Consider the following 26,207-nt stretch of genomic DNA (forward strand, 5'->3'; position numbering starts at 1 on the left):
TTTGTCTGTAAATTGCGTGTGTTCTGAAGGACCGATTTGTCTGTATGCGGGATGAAAAACCCGAGTTTCCAGAGGAAAAACCCTGCTACTTCCGTATGAGATCGGTTAACTCACCTTCAATTGAAAAAGCCCATATAAAGATTCCTCCCGTCATGACGAGAATCGAACTTAGGTCTTTTATAATCGAAGGGCGCAACGTACCGTCGTTCTTCCAATTGCGCTACGGAGGCGCTTACTTACAATGTTTTACTTTAGTACTGCGAACATTTATAACCCCCCCCCGCCCATCTCTCTCTCTAACATTCATTCATGAATACTGTTTAAAGTGAACGGATATTTAAGTTAAAATTTCTGTTTGTCTGAGCATGTATAATTCAGAACCGTAATTCGAAGTATGTAAGGTAAGTGCAATAAATTGGGAACTGTAAACATTATTTCGAACTCAGTTCTGATACAACAACATTACGGTTGTTGTATCAGAAGTTTATTAGGTTGTTCTTTTTTTTTTTTTTAATAAATTAAACTACTTTACATTCACCCAATAAAACAAATACGTCATCATTTCCTGGTAAGTACGCTCAACGAATGCAACGAAAATGTCTTCTTCTTTTTACGTATTAGATCTAGTGGCCTGTTATTAGCCCTTCCAAACCGTACCCGTCCAGAAGATAAGGTGGTTAGTCCTATGCCTCGCGGTGTGACCTATGTCTGTAGATGCGTGTTCATGGGGCCGGTTTGTCTGAAAACCCTAGTTTCCGGGTGAAAAAAAACTCTACCTTCGTATGAGACCGGCTGACTCACCTTTCGTCGAAAGAGACCAGATAAATTATTATTATTATTATTATTATTATTATTACGGGCAACTCCAGGGAGTCATTGGACTCATCGAGGGAGGCCCCAAATCATATTCATCACAACTATTTGACATTCATACAGTATCTATCATACCTCGCCTTAAACTCATTCACTGTCACAGCATCCACCACAGACTCAGGGAGCGCATTCCACTCATTCACTACTCTACAAGTAAAGAACCCAGCTCTAACACCTTTACTAACCACACTTTTGCCCAGTTTCCATGGATGTCCCCTAGTCCTCCCACAACCAGCCCTGTTCTCAAAAATATCTTCTGAATTAATTTTATAGAAACCCTTCAGTAATTTGAATGTCTCAATCATATCTCCCCTCCTCCGCCTATCAACCAATTTTTGCAACCCACAAATCCTCAACCTGTTCTCATACGGTTCATTCCACAGACCTGCTATCATCTTGGTCACTCGCCTCTGGATCCTCTCCACCTCCTCCCCATCAAGAAGAAACCTAGGTGACCAAATCTGAGCACAGTAGTCTAGATGGGGTCTTATCAAGGCTCGATAGAGAGGAACAATAACCTGCTTGTCTCTGCTTGTCATCGTATTCTTCAGCAACCAAGTGATTTGATGAGCTGTTTTGGTCACTTTTGCAATGTGTCCCCTAAATTTCAATTCCTTATCTACCAACACTCCTAAATCTCGTGCCTCATCAATTTCCTGGAGCACGGTTCCACCAATGCAGTAAACTGCCGCCAATCTTTTCACCCCAAAATGCATAACCTTACATTTTACCACATTAAACTGACATCCATTCTCCTTAGCCCAGACCTCCAATCTATCCAAATCAACCTGCAAAATTTTGACGTCATCTGCATTCACTATTGCCCTACCCAACTTCGCATCATCCGCAAACAAATGAACTGTTCCTCTCAGATCATTTCCTATATCATTTATAAACAAATTAAACAGCAGTGGTTCAAGAACAGATCCTTGTGGCACACCACTAGTCACAGGCCGTCTTGTGGACTCTACTCCCGAGTAAACCACTCTCTGATATCTCTCCGTCAACCACCCTCCTATCCATCTCACCAACCCTATGTCCATTCCCATATGCTGCAATTTACTGATTAGAATTCCATGTGGAATCCTGTCAAAGGCCTTGGCAAGGTCCAGTAGAATCACCGTAAACCCATTACCCTTATCCAGTTCAGCCGTCACTGTGTTATAATACGTGAGCAAGTTACTGAGGCATGACCTACCCTTCACAAAACCATGCTGTCCCCGATACAGTATCCCATTTTCTTCTATCCAATCTTGTATTTTCCTCTTGACTATTTTCTCTAAGACCTTGACAATGATTCCTGATATGCTAATCGGTCGGTAATTTACTACAGCAGTCTTGGAACCACCTTTATGCAGTGGAACTATTTTCCCCTCTTTTCACCCGCTCGGGACTAACCCAGACCCGAGACTCAAATTAAACAAAATGGTCAAGGGTACTGACAATTCTTTAGCTGCTTCTCGTACAACACGAGCTGGTATACCATCCAATCCCACAGATGTATTGACATTGAGGTTATGCAATAGACTACTCACCTCCACTTCATTAACCACAATTCCCGTATAATCTACTGGTTTATTCGTTTCTGCAATGTCACCACCTGGATGATATACTTTTGCAAAGTGCTCACTCAGTAACTCAACTATCTCAACTGATTCAGTTACCTCCCTACCATCGGCATTCTTTAAAATCAATCTGCCATGTACATTTTTCCTTTTACTTGCTGCATATCTAAAAAACTGTTTAGGATTCTCTTTAGCCTGCATGGCCAATGTTCTTTCGTAATCCTTTTTGCTTTTCTTACCACACTCGTCACCCTTCTGGCCTGTGCTTTATACCGTTCATGTGCCTGCCGGTCACCCTTCTCCTTAAATTCCCTCCATAGTTGTTTCTTTTTTTGCAACTCAAGCTTAATGGTGTTATTCATCCATTTAACCCCTACTTGATTTATTATTCGGACTCTAGGTATACAGTCAGCCATTGCTTCATGCAAGCACTTCTTAACTACCTCCCATGCACTATCAACTTCTAGTCCTTGCAGTTGTACATGCCATGGCACTGAACCAATCAAACTCCTAAGCTTGTCATACTTTCCAGCCCGATAATTCCATATGTACCCTGTCTTAATTGAAAATTCTACACCTTTAGCCACCTCCCAAGTTAAGACCCTATGATCACTCTCACCGATTGGTGGCAATGTGGTCATATTTGTTACAGCCAAATCCTCAGATGTAATTACTAGGTCAAGCACTCTCTGACCCCTAGTATTTTCCATTACATGCTGTCGCAGATAGTTATCCCTTAATAACCGCATAAAATCCAGTTCCTTCCTCCCGTGTGTCCTCTCCTCACTCCAATCAATGCGACCATAGTTGAAATCTCCCATAATAATCACCCTCCTTCCACCCATTTCTTCTATTTGCTTGTGCATACTGTCACCACCATCTTTTCCATCACCTGGTCTATAGCAGCACCCAATTGTATATTTAGTTCTGCTAGCCACAATCTCACACCAAATGGCCTCAAATGTGCTCTTTTCTCTATCCTGCAATTCAACTTCTATTCTCCTTGGCTGGAGCTCATCAGCTATCATCAACAATAAATTCCTTACGTCACTGAAGGGAATCGAATCCAGGTCATTCCGACCAAAGAGCTTCGTTTATACCGACTTAACTACGGAGGCTCTGCAGGGAAAATGTTTCTAGGATTAGGGACAAGAAGGGTAATGAAAATTTCTTAAGATGAGATGCTACTAACAGAAACTTTAAAAGCTACTAGATTAAGACATTAATTATCGGTCAAAAATACAATTAAAATGTTTTCTAAATTTGTGAAAATTATCTTATTTCAATTTTGTTTCTTACGGGGGGGGGGGTGCGCATTTTTTTTTTTTTTTTTTTTTTTTTTTTCCGAAGGAACTTCGTTGATTTTCTTTCCATCTGGCTTCATATAACGACATCGCTCAACTCGAAGGTATTTCGACGAAATATGGTATTTAGCATTTTAACCATACGTATCCAAATAGCTTAATTTTGATCTACGACAATCTTCAGTAAGTATCCAAATCATGCAGAATTGTATATTACAGAACTATTTTAAACCTGTGAAGCATTTCAGTATATAACTGATAATGATAAATAACCAAACCCAATAAGTGCTATTTCATTGCTGTCCTAGGAGTTCATAATCAAATTAATATCAAGATTTTGCGATATTTGCAAGTTGACGAATGTTACAAAACCGTTTGATTGGCTTGGTTGGAATTATGGCAGAAACAACTGCGGTTATGTTCGTTAGTATTCACATTTGATGCCAATTGACGCCGTATGGTCATTCCCTTACCTCCCCTAGATTTGGGAGTGAATTTCATTCAAGAAAATTTCGTCTTCGGTTGGGAAGTGTATTTCACTGATGATTTACATGCCCCCATTTTAAACGGGAAAAGAGTAAAAAACCAACATTGAAGACAATTTAAAACAAATGGTTAGCTGGTTGTTTGCAGCTGTAGCCGAAACAATAAATTGCCTGTATTCTTATGGCTGATGTTCGCCTATTTTGTTGGATGAAAAAAAAACTGAGTTTCAGGAAGATAAAAGTCTGCCGCCTCGAGGGGGGGGGGGGAACAAAATGGAGACTGTCCACAGTTTGGATGTGCAAGGCAGGGTAGTTAATACCCATATCTCTCAGTTTACAGACATCCGACAAGCTGGAAGCCATAATTAAAAGAATATTTAGCACAAGACCTTACGAAGAGCAAAAAAATAAATAAATAAGAAGACAATATGAATCCTGAAGTCAAGAATAAAATGTATAATGTAGTTGATGATTGGAAATGCTATTGTCTTCACCTCATCGAACTCTTAATAAATATTATACCTGTACTTTTTTGAATCTAGTTTATTCATACATCGATTTCACTCAGATTAACGATTACAAATTATCTGAGTATCCACCGAGATTAATAGTGGTGATCAAAATGAATTGTTTATCAAGGTTGATACAAACTTGGGACCCTCCCGATGAATTCTGCTTGGTGTCATAAATTGTAAACGTGTGCTCCTTCAACTTCATTATAATTTGCTTGGATCGAAGACATCGCTCTTTTGAGGTAAGGAAACTTTCCCTCCCTACAGTGTATTGGCTAAATGTATTATAGCTATTATAACTATTAAACCCTCCCTTCTCCATCCAGTCCAAAACTTTTCCGGAATAGAGAAGAGCATCAGATGTGATTGAAGATTTTATGTTCATTTTCCTAAAGCGATGAGACCCGGTTTTAATCCTCTTTATGAAGGAGTAATTTTTCGCCTTTTTTTTTTTTTTTTTTAAATTACGGACTAGTTTAATTTAGCCGACGACAGATCGAAGCGGAAGATTTCCTCTAGCAAAAGCGATAACCAACCGAAAATACCACAATAAGCAATGCAGTCGAGAATTTTTTTTTCTTTCAAAGTGGAGAAACACGTCCATAAAATGAGGTTAAAATGATAGAATAAAACCCTAAGTGACACTATTTTTCTAGTGTTTCGAAGGACGGAATGTTGCTACAATACACGCGGAAAGTTGTGCAATACACTCGGGGAAAAAAAAAAAAAACTTAAGACGTAATACTAACGCACTTGAATGACTGGATGCAATGGATAAGAAAATTTCAATTAATAATAATGAAAGATAGAAAGTTTTACTATCGGTTTTGAAATGAAAGTAGAATTTTCTTTGCGAACTTATTATTATTATTATTATTTTCTAAAAGTAGTTCGTTTGTTCTAAAGGGATAAATAATCGTAATCTTCATATCCACTGAAGCCAGCAAATGGAAGAAAAGAAAAAAACAGGAAAAGAAAAATCAGGAAAAGGAGTTATAATCACAAAACAGAATAAATGAGAAACAAAACTAGGGAGAAAAAAATTCACCAGACATTCTGGATAACTTCATTCATCGTTTGTATTGCGAAAGTAAACACTCATCCCAACCCATTTGTATAAAACGAGACTACTTTCTCTGGCATGAGACTCCTGTTGCATCACCCAGGGCATTAATTTATGAGAACAAAGTGTCTGTAGTTCGTTCCAGACGCCCTTCAGGTGTTTAAATCCTTTCAGCCATTCCCATGTGTACAAGCCTTTGCTAAGTAATCCAAACCTTCCCCCCCCCTCCATCAACAGGCGAGTTTAATGCGACCAATCAAAAAAAAAAAAGAAAGAAATGCACCGCTTGCGTAGCAAAAGAATTATTAAAAAGGTACTAATAATTCTACATCTAGACGTACTTAATTAACAAATTAAGTACGTCTAGATGCTATTTTACGCTAGCATCATCCATTTTTTTTTTGTCTTCATCTTATCAGCTGACAGCAGAATGAAAAAAAAAAAGATTAAGCCGCTAATATGATAAATATATGCGAATATACAATTCTTTTATACAATACAAGACAAAGTTATTTAAAAAACAACAAACTAGATTTTGGATATTGCTGACTTCCATTCGTAACTGAGTCGACAGTTTATTTTACTCGGTAAACTGAGATTTCCCGCAGAGGATGTTATATTTTATTCATTCATAATATTTTCCTTTGTGTGATGTCACCAAATTTCTTTTCTTGAAGAAATTATGAGTCATCTCTTGACATGGGTGTGACTTGTAATAGCACTTCCTTTAAGCCCGATGTTCGTCACGCGACTTACGAATGCGGTCAAATGTTTACTCCAGCATGACCCCTAAGACCGTTTTTATCCATTCAAGTGCAATAGGAAACCCATTTGGTTGAAAGCCAATTCTCAAAATGTTAAGTACCTATATTAGGTTCAATTTTGTCCATCCATATGCATATCGCAACTCTGCTCTTACTGGAGACATTTTATTCAAATATAATGTACACTATGTGACCCTTACTAAAATGATTTTCTTGTCAGTCGGAACAATATTATTATTATTATTATTAATATCATCAGTGGCGAATTCTCCATGTTTGCTGCGCAAGCTCATTTATTGAGAAAGAAGTGCTATTTATTTGTTAATAAATGCACGCATTTATAAGCATTCCATTTAAGCTTTTATTTTTGTAGATAGAAGACGTCTTAAGCTTGCGCGGCAATAATTGAGCTTTGCGTTGTGTATCGAAGGCCGATGCTTACTCGTCTAGTCAAAGCTACCTTGGCGTGCTCGGTTGTAGGAGCTTCCAGGTCCTCGCTGCAGCACTGTGATTTCATGCGCGCGCATAGCCATTTCACGTCGTCTCACTCTGTTGCTTAAACACTGGCCATACGCAGTCAACGTAGTTCTAGCCAGTGAGCTTCAGCCAGCTTTTCCAAGTGTGCGTGTTGCTTGGGAAAATTGAGAAAACCAACTTTTTATGACGATGTTATTGACCAGTTCATAAAGAAGAACCGTAGGGTAGAACATGTATTAAAATAGCTAAATTTAAAATATAGAATATCATTTGTAAAATAAATGTTGTATTAGTATGATTAAATGTACATAAATTTCTAAATATATAATTTTAAATGGTCAGTACAGGTAACCCTCGTATAACGCGGTCTACAAATTGTAGTAACCCTTGTTCAATGCGGTACTTATACAACGCAGTTTTGACAAAAAATACAGTCTAGAAATTGTAGTAACCCTTTATCTTTTCATATATTTTTCATCGCGCGACTTAAAAATCAAATTTCATCTTCGATAAATTTGTGTCTACCCGTATCGCGCATGTAGTTATAAGTAGCGAATTTATATTAGGGGAAACACCCTTTAGCACGCATGTACGTCAATTGTATACCGTATAAACGAAGTATAAATTGTCTTCGTTTTCTGCCAGGAAAGCGTATTAAAAATCATAAGTGTGTTAATGTCCTCCCGCGATGAGTCTTCGGACTCCTTGGAGGTATCAGGAATAATAATAATAATAATCTCAAGCTGAGCACTTTATTTTCTGGTGAGTTACATACGTAATTAATATGTAATGCTTTTTTACGTAAAAAAATATTTTTATAGTAATGGCCACAAATTGCATTGAAAGGGGGGGAAATGAATATTGAAAAGAAAATTCGTCTCGAAGAAAAAAAAATTAAAATCATGGATCTGTTGAAAAATGGAGAAAAATCAGTTGTTATAAGGACTTTGGATTTAAATAAATCAACAATTCAAACAATCAAACAAAATGAACATAAAATCCGAGAAAGTGTTTATTGCTGGGTCAATGGTAAGTGCAAAGCTCGTTGCTCGTGTAGGCAATTTTCTAAGAGAAAAATGAAGAAATCTCTAATGATTTGGAAAGAAGATCCACTCCAAAGAAAATTCCTTTGGATGGAAATCTTATTAAACAAAAACTCTCAAAGTTTATAAACATTTATGTTCAGTGCTGATGAATCCAGTTTTATTGAAAAAAAAAATGCCAAAATGCATCTATATTTCGAAAAATGAAAGATCAGCTCCTGGATTCAAAGTTTCCAAGGATAGAATTACTCTACTGTTTTGTAGTAATGCATCAGGTGATTACATGACAAAACCAATGTTTATTAACCGATCCTCAAATCCTCTTGCTATGAAAGATTAAACTATGTACTATTTTATTTTGCCTAAAACATTTATGCATTACGTGCAATGAAGCTTAATTACAATTTGTAATTTTTATAATTTTATACTATGTATTTGTGTCATAGTTTATGTTTTCTTAACTTACATGAATTACCCGAATTAAATAAAAAAAATATTTTTGTTGGATGTCATTGTTGTTTATATAATTTAAAAAAAAAAACGATTTCGGAACATAACCCTACTTTTTGTATGTGAGCTGAGTCTTGCATAATGCGATTTATATAACGCGGCATTTCTATGAAACCTAACATCCGCGTTATACGAGGGTTACCTGTAATTCATTATTCCGATAATCAGATTTGAATCACCCCTCTCACTCCCTGAATGATAACAAGAGCAAGCGTTAATTTCAAGACTAGCATTCACCCCTGATTATTATTACGTGATATCTTCAAAAAGTCCAATTATTCATTGCGGGTAAGCACCGTCTGCATTACTTAAAACCTCCATCTACAAGCAATGCTATTATGTACACTACGTCGCAATCCATGATTACACCCAGTGCCATCTATCGCTACTAACAATGTTTTTTTTTTTTGTCTGTAAAGTGTGTACTAGTACTAGGGCTGATGTGTGTACTATGCGGGATGAAAAACTCGACTTCAGGAAGAAAAAAAACACTGCCTATCGGAAAATAAAACAGGAAATTATATAAAATGTTATTTGTTACACATAATAATAAAACAGTAGCGTTTCCTACTTTCTTGCACGCAGTCGACCACACTATAAAAAAATAAATAAATAAAACCGGATAAATTTAGTCTCTCGCGCCGATGTTTACAAAGTCCAATCTATCTAGATGATATTTTTATCTAGACGTCGTAGAATCTCTTATGTTCATTTATTCGTTACAGTGTGGGTGTGTGTGGGTGTGTATCAAAATAGATCAAACTTTGCATGATATAATGCAAATAAACTAGGTACTGAGGAATTTAGAATCGTGCTGCTTAGAATCTGAATTTTAGAGGGGGGAATTTACATTCTCACCAATTAAATAAATATCAGCCAAAGTTTGGCGTGAAAATTAAATTTTAGCAAAAATAATAACAGTTAATTCATGTTCGGAGAAGAAGATAATTATAAAATCGTATGTAGATTGGATATCGCGAACTCAGTTATATGATTATAGTATAAGGGATTGAATTTCAAATGCTAAACAAATATTCGCGTTAAATTCCCTCAATGTATTACAAAAGTATTGTAATTATTATGAATTTAATAATACCAAAATTGCTGCAATATAGTGTTAAATATTTTTAAAAATTCGCTTTTAATTTTTTTTTTTTTAAGATCAGTCCTATTTAGAATCTATAACACACAACACATTATTGTTATGTGTAAACACGGTAATATGGAAGAAGGAATCTACCGATGTTTCTATGTACAACACTGAAATAGATCTCTGATAGAAGATTTATCTGGGGGGGGGGGATGTAATTTATTTAAAAATATAAAAAGTCTTTAGTCCGTCCATCCCACGGCTAATGTTCAATAGTTTTACAATTTTTTGTGGATGGGAGTCACATTAAAAAAAATTATTATTTTTAATGGTTCAAAACATGTTTTGTTTTTCTTTTTAAATCAATCACCTCTCTCTCTCTCTCTGTCTCTCTCCCTGTTTTTGTCCGTCTTAATCATAATTTTAAGTAATTAAATACACATTGGCTTTGGGGGTTTTATCTATAAAATCAAAACAGTAAAAATGCATTTTTACTCTTTGGATTTACTAAGGAATTAATGAATCAGACTTTTGTGATTGCCCTGGATTGGAATTATGCAAATCAATTAAACATGGAATTTCATTCTTGCTGGTCGTTATTGTGAAGGACACTATTATGGCAAACACGATCCTTTTGAAATTAAATAAAGAATAATAATTAGAATATATCACTGCATTACATTACTTGAAAATCACATCATACGTAAACTGAAAGAAATACATACACTGAAAGAAAACAATATACAGTTATCGACGCTTTTTACAAATTATCAACTATAATTGCGTATTTTATTTTAATTTGATTTTCAGTAAAACTGCTGAAAGTGGATGGCGTGTTTGATCACGAGATATCGTAAAAAAAAAAAAATAAAATAAAATAAAACCCACACAGCACTTATGGATCAAGACCAAAATAAACACTTTTATTACATTGTATCAGTTGGATTAATAGATGGAAATTGCGTCGTGCGTGTGTGTGCGTGCTTGTGATTTGATATTGAGCCAAAAGATATTTTAATACACTATCTATCTACCAAATATTATATATTGTTGTGATTACTATCTAAATAAATTAATTTAAACAAATAAGTCATTTTTTTTTTCTGTTTTTGTATACTAAATGGGAAAAGAAACGTGAACGTCATAAGCAAATCATTGAATTCACGTCTGACCCGAGATTTGAACTAGTCCAAATTAAGTATTCATGACACTCAACTTCTTTCGTAATAGACCATTTAGATGATCATCACTTGTATAACCTTTAATCCCAAGTTACTTCGTTTCGGGTTACAACATGGCAGAAAATCATTATGAAGCAATTGTATATTACATAATAATAACACTGTATAGTGAAAGAATGATGCGGGCGTCTGTAGGACACAAAAAGTTCGACTTTCACCCAATTACTCTTACTTGCAGTTGGCCTATACCCATTGACTCACTGTGAAATGACAATTTCATCCCCTCTAACCTTCACCTTTCTCTTTAAACAGCAGACTGAAAGAGTCTATTTCGGTTCAAGTGTCTCCACAAGCATGATTGGTACTGCTGACGTCACACAATTCGAATAGTAGCTGCTTTGGTGAAAAGAAACTATCTTGATGGCATTCCTGCTTGTACTTGTAATTATATTTGTCTGGAACTAGTTTTATGTTCCACAAGTGACCGTTTCTAGGAAACGAAACGTGCGCTACAAACTAGCTTTAAATGGAATATCTGTGGAGTTATAGCACGCGTCTGAGTTCATTATTGCGCCACTGTTGGCAGTCATGCGAACTATAGGAATTTTGTGAACTGAACAAGCTGATGACACCATTAGATTTTAAAGCTGACTTCCTTCTAAGACAGGTTATTGCGACACTAGAGGGCGTAACATACTAAGGATTCTATCGTCGTCTGTTGAGTTTTGAAATGAGCTCAAACAATTTTTTTGTTATACGTCGAAGTCATCGACAGGAGTCAAACTTCATCTATGGAAATTCATTCTGTCCTTCAAAATTGCTGTAGACGCCCCTATTATGACTGTTAGTTCACCTTGACCTAACGAACTCTAGAATACCCTCTTTATACGTTCTAAAAAAAATTCTTGGCAGGCGATTAGTTTTCTTACGACCATTTAGGAATATAAACATTAAAGAATATGTACAGTTATAATTAACGATCAGAACTTAAGAAAATGAAGAGCCAGGATATCTTATTAGTTTACATTTCCAGTTATAAAGTAATTAGGAAGTAAGACTTGTATTGAAATAACAGTCTAAAATATATTTACAAATTTCTTTTTTTTTTTTTTTTTTTTTTAATCTCTTCATTTTGTTGTGTCGCGATCCTCCCACTAGTTTACAGTATGGATTGTTATTGCAAACAGCTGAAATTATACAATATCCACTGAAATATTAAAATCATTTTCACGAATCCACCCTCATCTAATATGTTTGTTATCCCTGAATCAGTATATTTAGCAGTACAGTAACGAGGATATAAAACGCCTGTGGCAAGTGTTTAACTTGCGCCCCCAACCCAAAAATGGCAAAAAGTTTGAAAAATTTAAATGTAACAAGTTAAATTTTACTAAATGCAATATGTTAAATACTTACAATTAACCCCATCAAAATGAGTTGCAGTGTGTTGCAGAATTTGTGTATCTAAAGCGGCGTATTGCCGAAATTTTAAAATACAATATAAAATAGCGGACTTTTATATCTTTTTTTTTTTTTTTTTTACATTTTTTGCGTTTTGCGCCCCATACCTAGTTGTGCTCGTGGCGGGCGCCTCTTTCTCCACGCCCTCGTTACGGCACTGATATTTAGTACCGATAAATCCCTCCATTGAGAGTACCCACGGGGTTGGTCCTCCTCAACGGGGTGATTTGAGTCTACGTGTCTTCTGTATGTTCCTCAAGCAAGTTTCGTTAGATGGAACTTTATATCAACAAAAGTTCCATAAAATGCAGATGTGCCCAAAACCATAGCCATATCTTTGGAAAGTTCATGATAATTAACCAGATACCACGTACCAATTCCTATATGATTTTGTTTTTTTTGTTTATTTTGTAATGCACAATTAAACCAGGGAGTATTTAACCTACTTTTAATCACGGTTGCTTTTCTTTCTTTCTTTCTTTGTTCGTATGTAAGGCTCGTTGGCCATATTAGAAAAATATGTACAGCGATTTCATGCAAACAATGTAATAATATCATTATTATTATTACACGCTATCTCTATGGAGTCCCAAAACTTTGTGGAGGTGGGGGGGGGCTTGTACTACACTGTTCCACCACTGATCATACCAACCAGTCACACCGGTATGATATGATCACTCCATATTACAATAATCTACCTCGCAAAGGTGTGTCCGCATCATAACTCTATGCATTCTTCTGGTAGGTTTGCCTGTTTCGCGGGGCGAAAACCTGCCATGAGAAATGGCTAACTCATCTTCAGGCGAAAAAAAGAAAAAAAAAGAAAAAGAAAACCATGCAAAGATTCCCCGCTTCATGACAAGAATCAAATCTGTGTTTTTCTTGCAACCGAATAGCACAAGTTACCTTATTCTTCGTAAGATTATACTATATTAGTATTAGCACAATGGGTAAGATAATTCCAAAACTGTAGGGACCAAACGAAACATGTTCAAGATACTTCAAGCCTCCATTAAGCAGTGAAAGATCTCACTGGGCAATGAAAGTCGTATTCACTGTCGATTCTAACCTACGGTTCGTTAGTTGAAGAGCAGGTATACACGTGACCAATCAGGCCTGCAACCGAATGTTGCTGATCTGCTTGGTGAGCGGGTATAAAGTGTATTAATTGGATGGGTCCTTGTTCTGCTACAGAATAACCGATTTTTTTTAAAAAAAAAAGATTTAAGTCATTGCATTACAGTTATATTTTTATATTCCACACACACACACACACACACACACACACACACACACACACACACACACACACACACACACACACACACACAGGATGATTCCACACGTCTATCATTAACTTTAAAGGCGTAGTCTACAATTCCAATCTAGCGAAAAGGTCCCAATTCAAATGGGTATGGAAACCGGCATTTCAGAGATACAGATCTTTGCAGTGGCAGCACCAATGCCGAAAACCTGCAATGCAGATAGAAGGCAAAATATCAAGAATAAATGCGTTGGTAACTAGTAAAAGAAACACTGTAAAAACAATATACTGACCTCTGTTGTTAACCACGCAGCTGTTGAGATATCACATCATTGACAACCTGGTTGGCCGAGTGTTCAGCGTATCCGCTCTCCAACCAAAAGACTGCGGTTCGAATTCTTCCGTGGGCATGGATGTTTTTGATTGTCTGCGAAAATACTAGTGGTGGTCAACGGTAGATGGCCTTGGTGTAGATGATGATGGTCGTTGTAGTTGGCGGATTGAGCGAGTGATGGAGACAGAGAGTTGTAGAGTAGATGCCCTCCCTCGATGAGTCTTTGAACTCCCTGGAGGCATCAAGTAATAATAATAATAATAACCTCGAAAACTCAATCCTGGCTTGTGTCCGATTGCATTGCATGCAACTTCATCACGTTCTTGTAGTTCATCAACATTCATCACTGGGGAAGAGTGCACCAATGATTTCAAATGACTCACAAATAAAAATCTACAAGATTTCGGTCAAGTGACTGAAGAGGCCATTTAAATTGATCCACGTGGATGTGATGCACGAGTTACATGCTTCTCTCTCAACTCTCAGGGAATATCATCAAACATCGCGTAAAATGTTTACTATCGGATTTTTGCAAGAATCAGCGCAAATGTCCTGTAGATCTACATGGCCATATTAATCTGACTCCAAAGCACCTTCCATTCCATTCTATCAGTGGCTTTAACAAGCACTTAAGCGCCCATGGCCTTCCATGAATCCCTGTACTTCCCAAAAGGCAGTTACCTCTATGCCTCTAAGTATACTTGTCTGTAAATTGCGTGTGTTCTGCTGGCGGTTTATCTGTTTTGAGGGAGGAAAAACTCGAGTTTCCCGCAGAAAAAACCCTCTACCTCCGTATGAGACCGACAAAAGAGACCAGATAAAGTTCCTCACGTCATAGACGGAAATCGAACTCAAGTCTTCCCGACCAAAGGGCTTCGTCTATTCCGACTGAGCTATGGAGGCTCTCTCCAAAGACACCTACTTATATATTAATGGAAAATTGCTGCTAATTTTTTGACAGAATAACTGCATGTGAATTTCGACTGGTGTGATAATTGAGAATACCATTAGATGAATATCGATGGTTTTTGTACACTTTACAGAAACCACTGAAAAATACCAAATGAAAAGATGATTGTCTGGTAAAAGTGCTTAATGTCGCTGGAAATAGTACAGATAAACTCGATTTTATCGTCTCATATACGGAGATGGCAAGGGTACCCTCCCGGACACTCGCGTTTTCGTCCCACAACCAGACAAACCGGCCAGTAGAACACATAATTTACAGACTAAAGAATATTTATAGGCATAGGGCTAACCGCCCTATCCTCGATTTACGGTTGTGAAATCCAATGATACTTTCCAAGTAAGTCTTGAGCGCTTAAGTGCCTGTTAGAACCACTAATGAATAAATAAAAAGTTGAGTTTTATGCAGGATCCTTCATAAAATTGCTTTCGAGCCATCCTCTTCCATTACAATTCTCCAGTGTGCTAGTGAGTGGATTCCGTATCGCTATACGCAGTATACTTTCCTCAGTATCCAGTACCCTCGTGGTTCTTTGTTTCCTATCAGTTCGCGGTGCAGGAATTGTGCCCCAACTCACAGTGATAAAGTCGAGTGAATTCGCGAGCATGGAATTCGACAACCAGAGAAAGCCTCTTCATAAAGCCGATATGTTTCATGGGCACTACCATTGACCATATCCAATGCATTATATATATATATATATATATATATATATATATATATATATATATATATATATATATATATATATATATTAGGATTTACTCGGGATGTATACATTTATAAAAATAAATTTAACTGACTAGAACCCGAGAAAAAAACTGACTAAATTTAACTGACTAGAACCCGAGAAAACTGTGGTCGACCTTATTTTGGCCAGACAGACAAATCTGTTTCACTTCGTCTTGAGGAACATAGACGTGACATCTCCTACAGTAGAGCACGAGCGAGCGCCCTTTCCAGTCATGTCCTTTTCTCGGCAAACTCTAACCTTGAAGAACAGCCACATCAAGTTGATTGGGAACGCACTACTAATTTATATATTTGCAAGGATGAATTCGAAAGAAGAATTATCGAATCAAAAGAAATAGTTCTGGACCCTTCACATTTAAACAATAATCTTAGCTACAATTTGCCTGATTCCCATAGCGCAGTAATCCAGTACTGGCACTCAAAAATTAGCTGTCGCACACATTCTACTCATGCCAACGGTAGCACGCGGTCACCTATTCAAATATGACTGTTACTATTCTGCTTTTTATTAAGCTGTAAAGTTCATTTTTTACCGTGTTATTTTATATCTTATGTTTTTATTTCTCACCTGAAGAAGTCGGAGCACCGATGAAACTAGTTGTGATGTATTAAAGGTTTTTGTTATACTTTCTCGGGTTCCAGTCAGCTAAATTTATTTTTATAAATAAATATATATATATATATATATATACGTCAGTGTATGTTTATTTTGTATGTATGTTTATTTATGTATGTATGCATGTTATAAACATACATTTATGTATGTTTATTTTCTCCCCTTTCTGGAAACTTAGATTTTTAACTTTGAATAGAAAAAAAATAGCCTTGGCCTACGCACAGTATGATATATATATATATATATATATATATATCATATCATATCATATCATATCATATCATATCATATCATATCATATATATATATATATATATATATATATATATATATATATATATATATATATATATATATATATATATATATATATATATATATATATCATACTGTGCGTAGGCCAAGGCTATTTTTTTTCTATTCAAAGTTAAAAATCTAAGTTTCCAGAAAGGGGAGAAAATAAACATACATAAATCGAACCTATATTCTTTCTTCTACTTATCTAGCATCGAAGTTATCAAGTAGTACATAGGCACTTGCATGTAAGAATCTTGTAGGAAAATGTTTATTTCTATTTGTTATTTCTAATATCTAATATTTATGTCATATATTTTTGTTATGCCTAATCTTTTTATGCATCGTTGTTCCAATGAATACATTTCTGAAGACTTATTTTATGGCAATCTATGCTTCAATAATTTTCTTGTTGTTTTCCTTGCTTAGATGCATGAAAATGACAAACGAATCTGTTATGCGTCGCCATCTTTTCCCAGGTTTTAGGTAATTAGGTAACTTGCACATAGATATCGTTAAATTAGACTAAAATGCAAGCATGCATTCTGTGCATCTCTATGTTTAACGCAAAATCAAGAATAAACAGAACTTCATGAACTTTTATTAGAGTTTATTATGCTCTTTCATTCGAAGTATAGACAGTTTTTTGATATTTTCTTTATAACTAGATCTAGATTATAAATACATAGTGAACAATTATATGTGTACTGAACAGTAGGCTGAATACAAACAGTAATACTTACTGTGGGAATTGTTAGGTAAGTAACAGTGAAAAAGAACAGAGTTTAATACAACTCACTGCAGCTCCAAACATTTAATAATTTTAATTAATTGTAATACAGTCAAAGATTTAAAGTTTGTTTTTCGCTATAGATACGATCATACTTATAGCGCTTTTTCTAAACATTAGTATTAATGGTAGAAAAAGCTATATAAAAACATAAAAGGAAAAAAAAATATTAGGGTTACAATTCTTTCAAATATGTATTTCAAAACTATATTTAATCCAAAAATTTTAATTTTAATTACAAATAATTACATTAGGAAGACAATAGTTCTTAAATTTTTAAAACTCCTTTTAGGCAAGTTATCGTGACAACTATTTCATTATACGATCTAATACACATTTTAACTATTTTTTCCCCCTAAATAGTAAGTATTCTCCGAACAGTATATAAAAATTCTTTGTTTAAATGCATCTAAATACACGTACTGTTATCTATTATATAAAAAAATTCTTGATGTATACAAATATGTGTACTTAACCAATCTATTCTATTTTTCCGTCCATACCTAATTTCACAACATTAAATAATTTCGATATCAGTATTATTTAATATTTAAATGTTCTTTTTTGACTGGTAGGCGGAGCTGCAGCATATTGTGTTATACACTGAGTTGAAATAGTTCAAGACAATTTCGGTAAAGTTTCAGAAAGATAAACAGTAAATCTTAAATTTTTTTTTTGCATAAGAATCTCAAAATCAAACTGCTTTCAAATATGTCTGTAAGTATTACACAAATTCATCTTTTTACTTTGTGTATTTACATAATACTTTTTTTTTCTGTGTATGTCCTTCAGCAGGCCACTTTAGCCAAATCTTGTACTATTGCCATAACCGGTCCCTTCATAAGAACATTATATTTATATTAAAAGAACACATCAGTAGTCTCCTTCATTACACATTTAATTTTTCAATCAACATTTGTCTCAAAACTGCTTTAGTGCTTAAAAATTTCAAATGCAGTAGATAATACAAAAAAACGTAGAGGTCGACAAGTAGTGTTACTATGGCAACTTTACGTCTGCAATTTTCATTACACTACCAAGCATGCGCTAACCTGTTGAGCGCTGCATGTCCAAATAATAAACATGGTAATGTCTTTTTATTATTAATTTGATGTCATTTTTAAAATAAACAATTTCTAATAATTATTATTTTATAAGATTTTCAAACCAAATAACTTATTCTGCAAATAAATAAACAAACATATATATTTAAGTATGCTAAACTATGCTAAATTTATTTCAGAATGAAATAAAGAAGCTATGCTTACGCATAATTTGACTAAATATGCAGAGTAAAATTTAAAAAAAATCAATTCAGATTAATAATAATAATAATAATAATAACAGTAATAATTATTCACATATCGGGGGTATCAAATATTCATGGGTCGAGAAATTACGTTATTTATGAAGTAAGCAATTTATAGAATAATTAAAACATGTTTATGCGTAATTTTATTGATTTCGACCTTCAGTAGGATTTCACTGCATTTGAATAAAGAAATGACAGTTAGCAGGATCAAAGAGTTTGTTGAATGTGAACATCGTTGGAATGCACAAAACACCAAACAGAATTGGGAAGCATCACCAGAATTTTTTGTTGTATACTGGTGAATAATCTCAGATATCCTTGACCACTTCCAGTATTAATCAAGGAATTACACATATGTTTACACTCTTCTGTGGCTCTAATTTTATTTCCTCCGCTTAGTTTTTGACTTATACTCTATGAAGGACCGCATGCTGTATAACAAGCTAGCTTTATCGATTCATTTGTTTCATAAATAAAGAAACCTATTCTTGATATGTCCACTCCTATTCTATTCCCAGCTTAAATATCTACAACTATATGACCCCTTTAGGATGCACTAAGGTGAATAGAGCACTGTATTACCTAAACTCATGATATACTTGGTGAACCACTGTGGTTTGACCTAGCTGCAAAAGCTCGTTCTAGATGGCAAGGATTTGTGCAAAAGACTATCGCTACACTTTACTGCGAAATGACATGAAAATAAGGAAAGGAGGAGGTGATGTGAGCCAAAGCTACTGAGTTTGCTCTAAGCATAGAAATGTTCCCAAGTTCCAGCTACAGCATTGAAGTGGTGGATTGATAAGTGCTTGGACGAACTAGATAGTACAATTGCTATAAAGGTGTCTCGCCACTGAAAAGCAGTGGACTAAAGAAGCCACCACGAAAGCGTCACCTGGGGAAGGCACAAGGAAATTTCCGAGGACAATCCTTGCTGTTACCACATAAGTGATGACAGTAATTGGAGTTACTTTGTTTTGTGGGCTTTCCAGAAGTCAGTTTACACTGGAATAATATTACCGAATTTTTCTACGTATAAAAGTACAGTCTTTCTGGGAGCGATTAAAGTAAATTTATCTTGTTGCTTTCAATATTTTTCGTTTTGTTTTGAAATGGTAAATTTAAATGCTTTTTGGTATTTTTATTATTTTAAAAATATATTTAATTAATATATTAGCGCTTGTCGATAGTTCTTTTTTTTTAATAATTATGGTGTTACTATTGTATTTGTTGCGGATTTATATTTAGCAATCAAAATACAGTTTTCAAAATATTTTATTATTTAAAAATATTTTTCTTTTTCATTAAAATATATTTATTACTTTAATCAGTTTCCGATTTTAAAATAATAATTTTATTATATGGATTTTAAATACATTTCCCTACTTACATATTTGATTATGCATTATCTTTATTTATTACTGAAATAAGAGAGCCAAAAGGCTTCACTTCGGCGATGCACAATTATTCAAATTAAGTGGATCATCCACTTAATTTGAATAATTGTGCATCGCCGAAGTGAAGCCTTTTGGCTCTCTTATTTCAGTAATTCTTGGTGCCTTTTGTGATGTGACACCTTTTTTTGGCAACTCGTATGGTAAAGTATATAAGTTCTGCATCACTACACCCTGAGTATTTACATTTATATCTGGGTCTGGCTCCCACCGACGAGACCTCAAAAAAGTCGAAACCGGTCTGGGTAGTGGCCCCTCACCATAATGTATAACATCATACATGTGCGCTAGGAGATGTGTTTTACATTATGGAAAAAACTAAGGATAGTGATCGGAGCTTGCTCCACCTTTACTACGAGTTGCCCCTGTCATGAAAGCTTTCGGTATGCTTGGATCCGCCGAAACCTTTATAGTTTCTATATATTTGCACGAAACTCTTGTAGTTTCTCTATTCTGCTTTGAGATAATGTTGGATTCAATATCCACTTAATTTGAATAATCTTTATTTATATTATTTGTAATGGGCATAAGTAAATACCACACGCGCATATTGCTTAGAGACTAGTGTTACATAGTAGTCCCTAAGCAATATCAGTTTATGCTAGTAGTAGTTTATTTTAAATTGAAAACGAGGAAAATATATTGAGTTTTAAAGTTATTTATTTTTGGTATTCAGCGTTATTAGAAGGGAAAAAAATCAGAAGTCGCATTCGTTGTCATAACAACGGACACGCACTTCGCCGTTCATACGACCACAGTTCTCAATTTCACGTTCAAGAAAATATGCAGGTTTTTGTCTTTTGGATCACTATAATATGTGGAAAATGAAAGATTTTTTTTTAAGTCGCATGCTATTAATTTTATATAAAGTATCAATGTAAATAGGCTTCTGGAATTCAATAAGTAAAAAAAAAAAACAATAAGGAGAGCGTAGTATACAAGTATTTACACGTTAGAAAAAAAGTTCGAAATTAACAGTTAATCTACAGATACAACTTAAAGTGAAAGCGTGAGAGGAATTTAGCACGGTTATATATATACGGTGACTTTGAGAATCAAAAATGGAAGTTCAGGGAGACTATTGGCTGGGAAAATACATAGATTAAGAGAAAGAGAAAAAAACAATTTTAGCACTTCTGGTAAGTGAGGAAGGATGTCACAGAATACTTTAAATACAGTATTAAATATTTCCCCATACTTGCATTTTTTTCTACTCAGGCACCGGTAAACCCTTCACACATTTAAATACATTGCTAGAATATCAGCAGTTTGTGTCTGACTTGTACTTTAAACACAACACCTTATATACACTGTTTGTAGATCAGTCAAATGATCTGTACGGACTAAATCTCTGCGACATCCAGGTATTTCATTAGGTTGAAGAGGATACAGAAAAACAAAACAAAATAAGAATGAACACAGTCTTGAAATTGGCGTTTGTCATAGAATTCTTTTTTTCTTTTTTTGACAAGGGATGCTTTGAAGGGAAGTTATATATATATATATATATTTGGTCTTTTTGGTGGGTTGTACGATAATAATTTAAAAACTCACTGGAAACTAACCGGAGGACGTAAACAAATAGGAATGTAGCTGGTTTTTATGTTGTCCATAGGCTCTACTAGAGGGCGTGTAGTTCTGCAAGACACTTTTCTTTAACATCGGCTCTTGAAATCACTACATGAGCTAACGGATTCCCGATAAAACTGTTCCCATAGAGAAAATCTAATATGGTTGCTATAGCAACAGGAAAGCCTCTTTTTTTTTTCCATCTTTCGAAAGATCACCAGAAGTTTATACATTCTTTGTTCATTATACTATAAAAATATACATCGTGCCTAGACATCACTATATAACAGGACAATCCCGGTTGCTGTTTATGGCTTTGTTCATACTACAAGGTATGCAGAGATCCTTTCGTGGAACCCGCTCACATTTAAATAGGCTCTACTGTTCAGTTCCATTAGTCGCATCGCTGACAGCACTTTCTTTAGACGACTGAGGTATCTGAGACCGAAATTCAGCATCTGGAAAGGGGGAAAAAACGGGTTATATTTTTCATTGATTAAAAGTGAACTGTTTCAGTATTTAATAACAAGCTCCACAGTAATTTAAAATATTATGCTTCAGTACTAATATTATGAGAAATTCCCCTTGTGAGTAACAGATCTTTGATCCTAAGCCAATTTTCCTAAACTTTTGACCTCAGGAAGGAACTGCCTTGGAACAGTTTTCAGAGTTTGGAAAATTTTAAATAAAAAATAAAAATAAACTTAGAGAAATATGTTAGGTTTTTGAAGTACAAAGAAAAGGAAATTTATACTCTAAGTTATTCTTAATTTGTAATTTATAATATCCTAGTTTTTTTTTTTTTTTTTTTTTCATAGTTTGCAAAGATATGAGTCGTTCTCTTTCATGCAAAAAAAAAAAAAAGAAGAAAAAGAAGAAATTGTTTGCACAATTAATTTATATCTTTTTCACAACAAGTTAGCCACGTGACAAATGTTTTCTCAACTTTATTAATATATGATGATAAGAAACAATTCTTGTCTTGCATTAACCTTTGCGAGATTCTTACCTCTACTAGATCTCTCATGCCATTTGGCCTTGTTCTCCTCTAGACAGGCCACCCATGGTCTCTTCACTTCGGCACGACTTCCCGACCTCGAGCTAGAAGAGGAATATGGCGACCTTGGAGATGACGGAGCGCTACTGGCTGAACACTTGGGAGTCTCGCTGTTTGCCTCCGAGCCATTGTCTTCCCCACTAGTTGGCTGCAGTGCCGAAAGAGATCTGATGCGTGATTTGGAATCTGGAGAAGATAGAAACCATCGTCATCATTTAAAAATTATCATAAGAGCATCCAAATAAATACTGAATTAGGCATCGAAAGCTTTCGAATGATGTGAGGATCGCAACTGTTCTCAGTTTCATATTGTGAAATATCAGATAACAGTAATTTGTAATAATAGCATCCTCCCCATAATCTGGACAGCAGGAATCCGTGAAACATTATTTATTATTAATGAGTTAATTATTTTTTGAGGACAGATTTTAATGAAATTTGGAATTTGGGATCGCTGTTAAATTTCGAATTCTTGTTTAGATTGGAGAAACCTCATTATTACTAAAGCCATTGTAGTGTTTGTTGCTACACTGAACTGCGGAGTTCGAGAAAGGCATTAAGTACATTATAATATAGAGAGTTCCAGAGGTTACATATGTCAGATACTGAGCGCGCTCACGTGTGTGTGTGTGTGTGTGTGTGTGTGTGTGTGTGTGTGTGTGTGTGTGTGTGTGTGTGTGTGTGTGTGTGTGTGTGTGTGTGTGTGTGTGTGTGTGTGCGTGCGTGCGTGCGTGCGTGCGTGCGTGCGTGCTTGAGAGCTCGTTTGTTCAACACCCAAACAACTTCTTGGTACTAGATGTGTGTTATAAAACAACATCAGTAAATGTAAAATCATTAATGTTGCCAACTTGGACAGTCCTATGTTGCTGATATCTTTTATTCAAACTTGACTTTATTGCCATCCTGGGATTGTTTGACGTTTCTATCGTATTCAGCAGTTATATAAAATGAAACAATTTTGTTTGTTTGAATGACTAAGACGCATTTAAATAAACATAAGATTCTCATAGTAACAGTAGGTTCTACTTTCGACAGACTTCGAATCTAGCTTAAACCACAAATATTCGCACCGCAATTTCAAAGTGACTAGAAAAGTTAAAATATACCGAATTCTTTGGATTAAGAGAGAGAGAGAGAGAGAACATTAAACAGGAAATATTTTAGCACGTACGTTTGCTCTTTGATATGCACATTTCGCTAAACAACTCAAAGCTGTTTTTCAGATATTGGCCATAAGATAGTGTCATGGACGATAAGGAAACTGATTTTATTACGCATCACCTTCCGAAAGCATGAAAATGATGAGATCTATTTCACACCATTTCTTTCGGTGTGGAGTTGTCCCTTTTTTTTTTTTTAATTATTTGTTTTTCAGAAGTGAAAGTTTACGGAGGCACGAAATAATTTTGGTAAAGATATTTCTGTATTGTTCATGGGAATACTTCGATGTTTGTTTATTTCATTTAGATAGTTCAACGAAGTAGTTTTGCATTGCTTTCCCAGGAGAAAGACATTTATGTTTCCTGTGCATATTTTCTCAGACAAACAAAAACATTTTCATCTTATGTCGAAGAGCTTTGTGTTATTATAGAAAGTGGTCAAATTGTTTACTACCTGCAATGTACTGATATGTAAAAGTTAATTCTTTATTACTATTATTACCTGGAGATCGTGAACTGTCGAAATTCTCTTCTGATATGGCTTCTTGTAATGGAGTAGACCGAGGTCCTTGTAGATGGCGTTGAATCTTGTCCAGTAGATCTCCACAAACTTCCATACTGGGAGCTACAATGAAGTCGATAAATCCTACGCAAAAAAGGGAAAATGGTGAGTTCTGCATTGCATTCTTTGGCGAATTTTATATGGTAAGGCATAAAAAGGAAACTTTATTGCTGACATTGAACTGATGGATAGAGATATATGAACCGATATAACTAATTACGTAATATCAGTATAGACAGCATTTATAACGATTATTATTATTCCCTCACACAGGAGATTATTTATCCCGTAGTACATGTGAACGAACAGTACTATGAGGGGAAAAAAACGAAACTTGTTAACATTAGATTTGAAGACCTGAGGATATATTCCCAAGGACAGCACAAGAGAATAACATTTGTTCCGCGCAGTGTCTTCAATAAATTTAAAGGCGTGGGAGAATTTCCGATGACACTTCTGATGAGCACAGGGGCCTAGTTGGGAGGAGGGAGGGGGCGGTCCTCCCCGGGTGGCACTTGGCGTTTAAGAAATCTGGCCATAATGTCTATAGAACAGCAACTGAGAGATGAAATAAACTTCGACGATTTTGCTAACTGAAAAGCAAGAAAAATAACATTTTAGAATGTTGAAATTAAAATTTTACTTCAAAAATAAACAGAGTGTTTTAATTTAATTTAGCTGTTTTAATTTAATTTATTTCCCTATATGTCGTTTTGACTTTTTGTACGATTTTTGGTGTGTATTGAGAGAGGCGCAAATTCAGAGACCGCCCCAGGCGGAAAAAGCTCTAGCTACGGCACTCGATGAGCAGTGACCATGAATTCATCTGTAGAAAGTGCAGGTAGCAGAATCCGAACTGGAGTAGAGCCAAATGACGAGAGATTGCTAATTATTCAACCAATATTAAAGGATTTTTAGGCATCTTGAAGATACCCTCCCAATGTGAGATAGGATTCAATGGTGTGGAGGGATCTGCGATTTTTATAGCGTTACTGATTCAGAGGTAAAGAAACGAATTAAGTAAAAGAGAAAACTTCAGTTTCATGGATGCTAAACTGGCAATATTTGTAATGTGTTCATTCTAAGAGAGAAGATTAGATAAATCCAAGAGGAGAAATCTCATCTAGTTCACAGTATGGGCGTTGTCCAACATAAATCGGCAAGATTTATGTTGGATTTCTTTTTTGGTGAGAAATAAGACAGAGTTGAATTTTACTAGCACTGCAATCAATAATGTTGTCAGAATCTCATTGAAGAATAATTTGAAAGTCAGAATTCAGAGTTGTAATCGTAGATATTCTGGATTTTTTTATTTGTGTCGTGCAAAACTTGTCAAATGAGAAAGATGAGCGCAGTGTAGAATTAATGCACTACATTCCGCTTTCTAATTCGAAAAAACACTGAACTGTATTTGTAATGAACTGTAAGAAGGTAAGAAGTGTTATTCAAGCCTTGATAGAATCCCAGCATTAACTGTAGAATTCCAAGATAAAGATCCGTTCAAATTCACAAGTAAAACGACGTAGAGAAAACTTGCGAACTAGTTGCAGAGGAAGAAGAGAGATCACATAATGGGGATGTACTCAATAAGCCTATGCACCTAACTTGATCAGATGCCGCAACAACATTAAAATTATTTCAGAATAATCGGAATTTCTTTTAATAATTTAATTTTAACTTAGTAAATAAAACACTCTTTTTAAAATTTCATTTTTTTGTCTTCACTTCATCTCTTTCTGTCCGTCCC

The 26,207-nt window shown here is 35.2% G+C and overlaps 1 protein-coding gene across 1 annotated transcript in view; it reads right to left on the bottom strand.

Annotated features, from left to right (window-relative positions):
* Positions 1-20,176: 20,176 nt before the first annotated feature.
* The window catches only part of LOC150109476 (dual specificity calcium/calmodulin-dependent 3',5'-cyclic nucleotide phosphodiesterase 1A-like), a 279,797-nt gene continuing 273,766 nt past the window's right edge, over positions 20,177-26,207 (bottom strand). Inside the window, exons 15-17 of the mRNA XM_090408516.1 lie at positions 24,401-24,544; positions 22,691-22,924; positions 20,177-22,139 (exon numbers count right to left, since the gene is read on the bottom strand). Of these exons, the coding sequence (XP_090264642.1) occupies positions 22,060-22,139; positions 22,691-22,924; positions 24,401-24,544 (458 nt within the window). The 3' untranslated portion in view covers positions 20,177-22,059. The remainder of the gene's footprint in view (positions 22,140-22,690; positions 22,925-24,400; positions 24,545-26,207) is intronic.

The sequence above is a fragment of the Typopeltis vanoorti genome, chromosome 2 (assembly GCF_054136105.1).
Source record: "Typopeltis vanoorti isolate ZY-2024b chromosome 2, IOZ_Tvanoo_1.0, whole genome shotgun sequence".
Classification (NCBI taxonomy): Eukaryota; Metazoa; Arthropoda; class Arachnida; order Uropygi; family Thelyphonidae; genus Typopeltis; species Typopeltis vanoorti.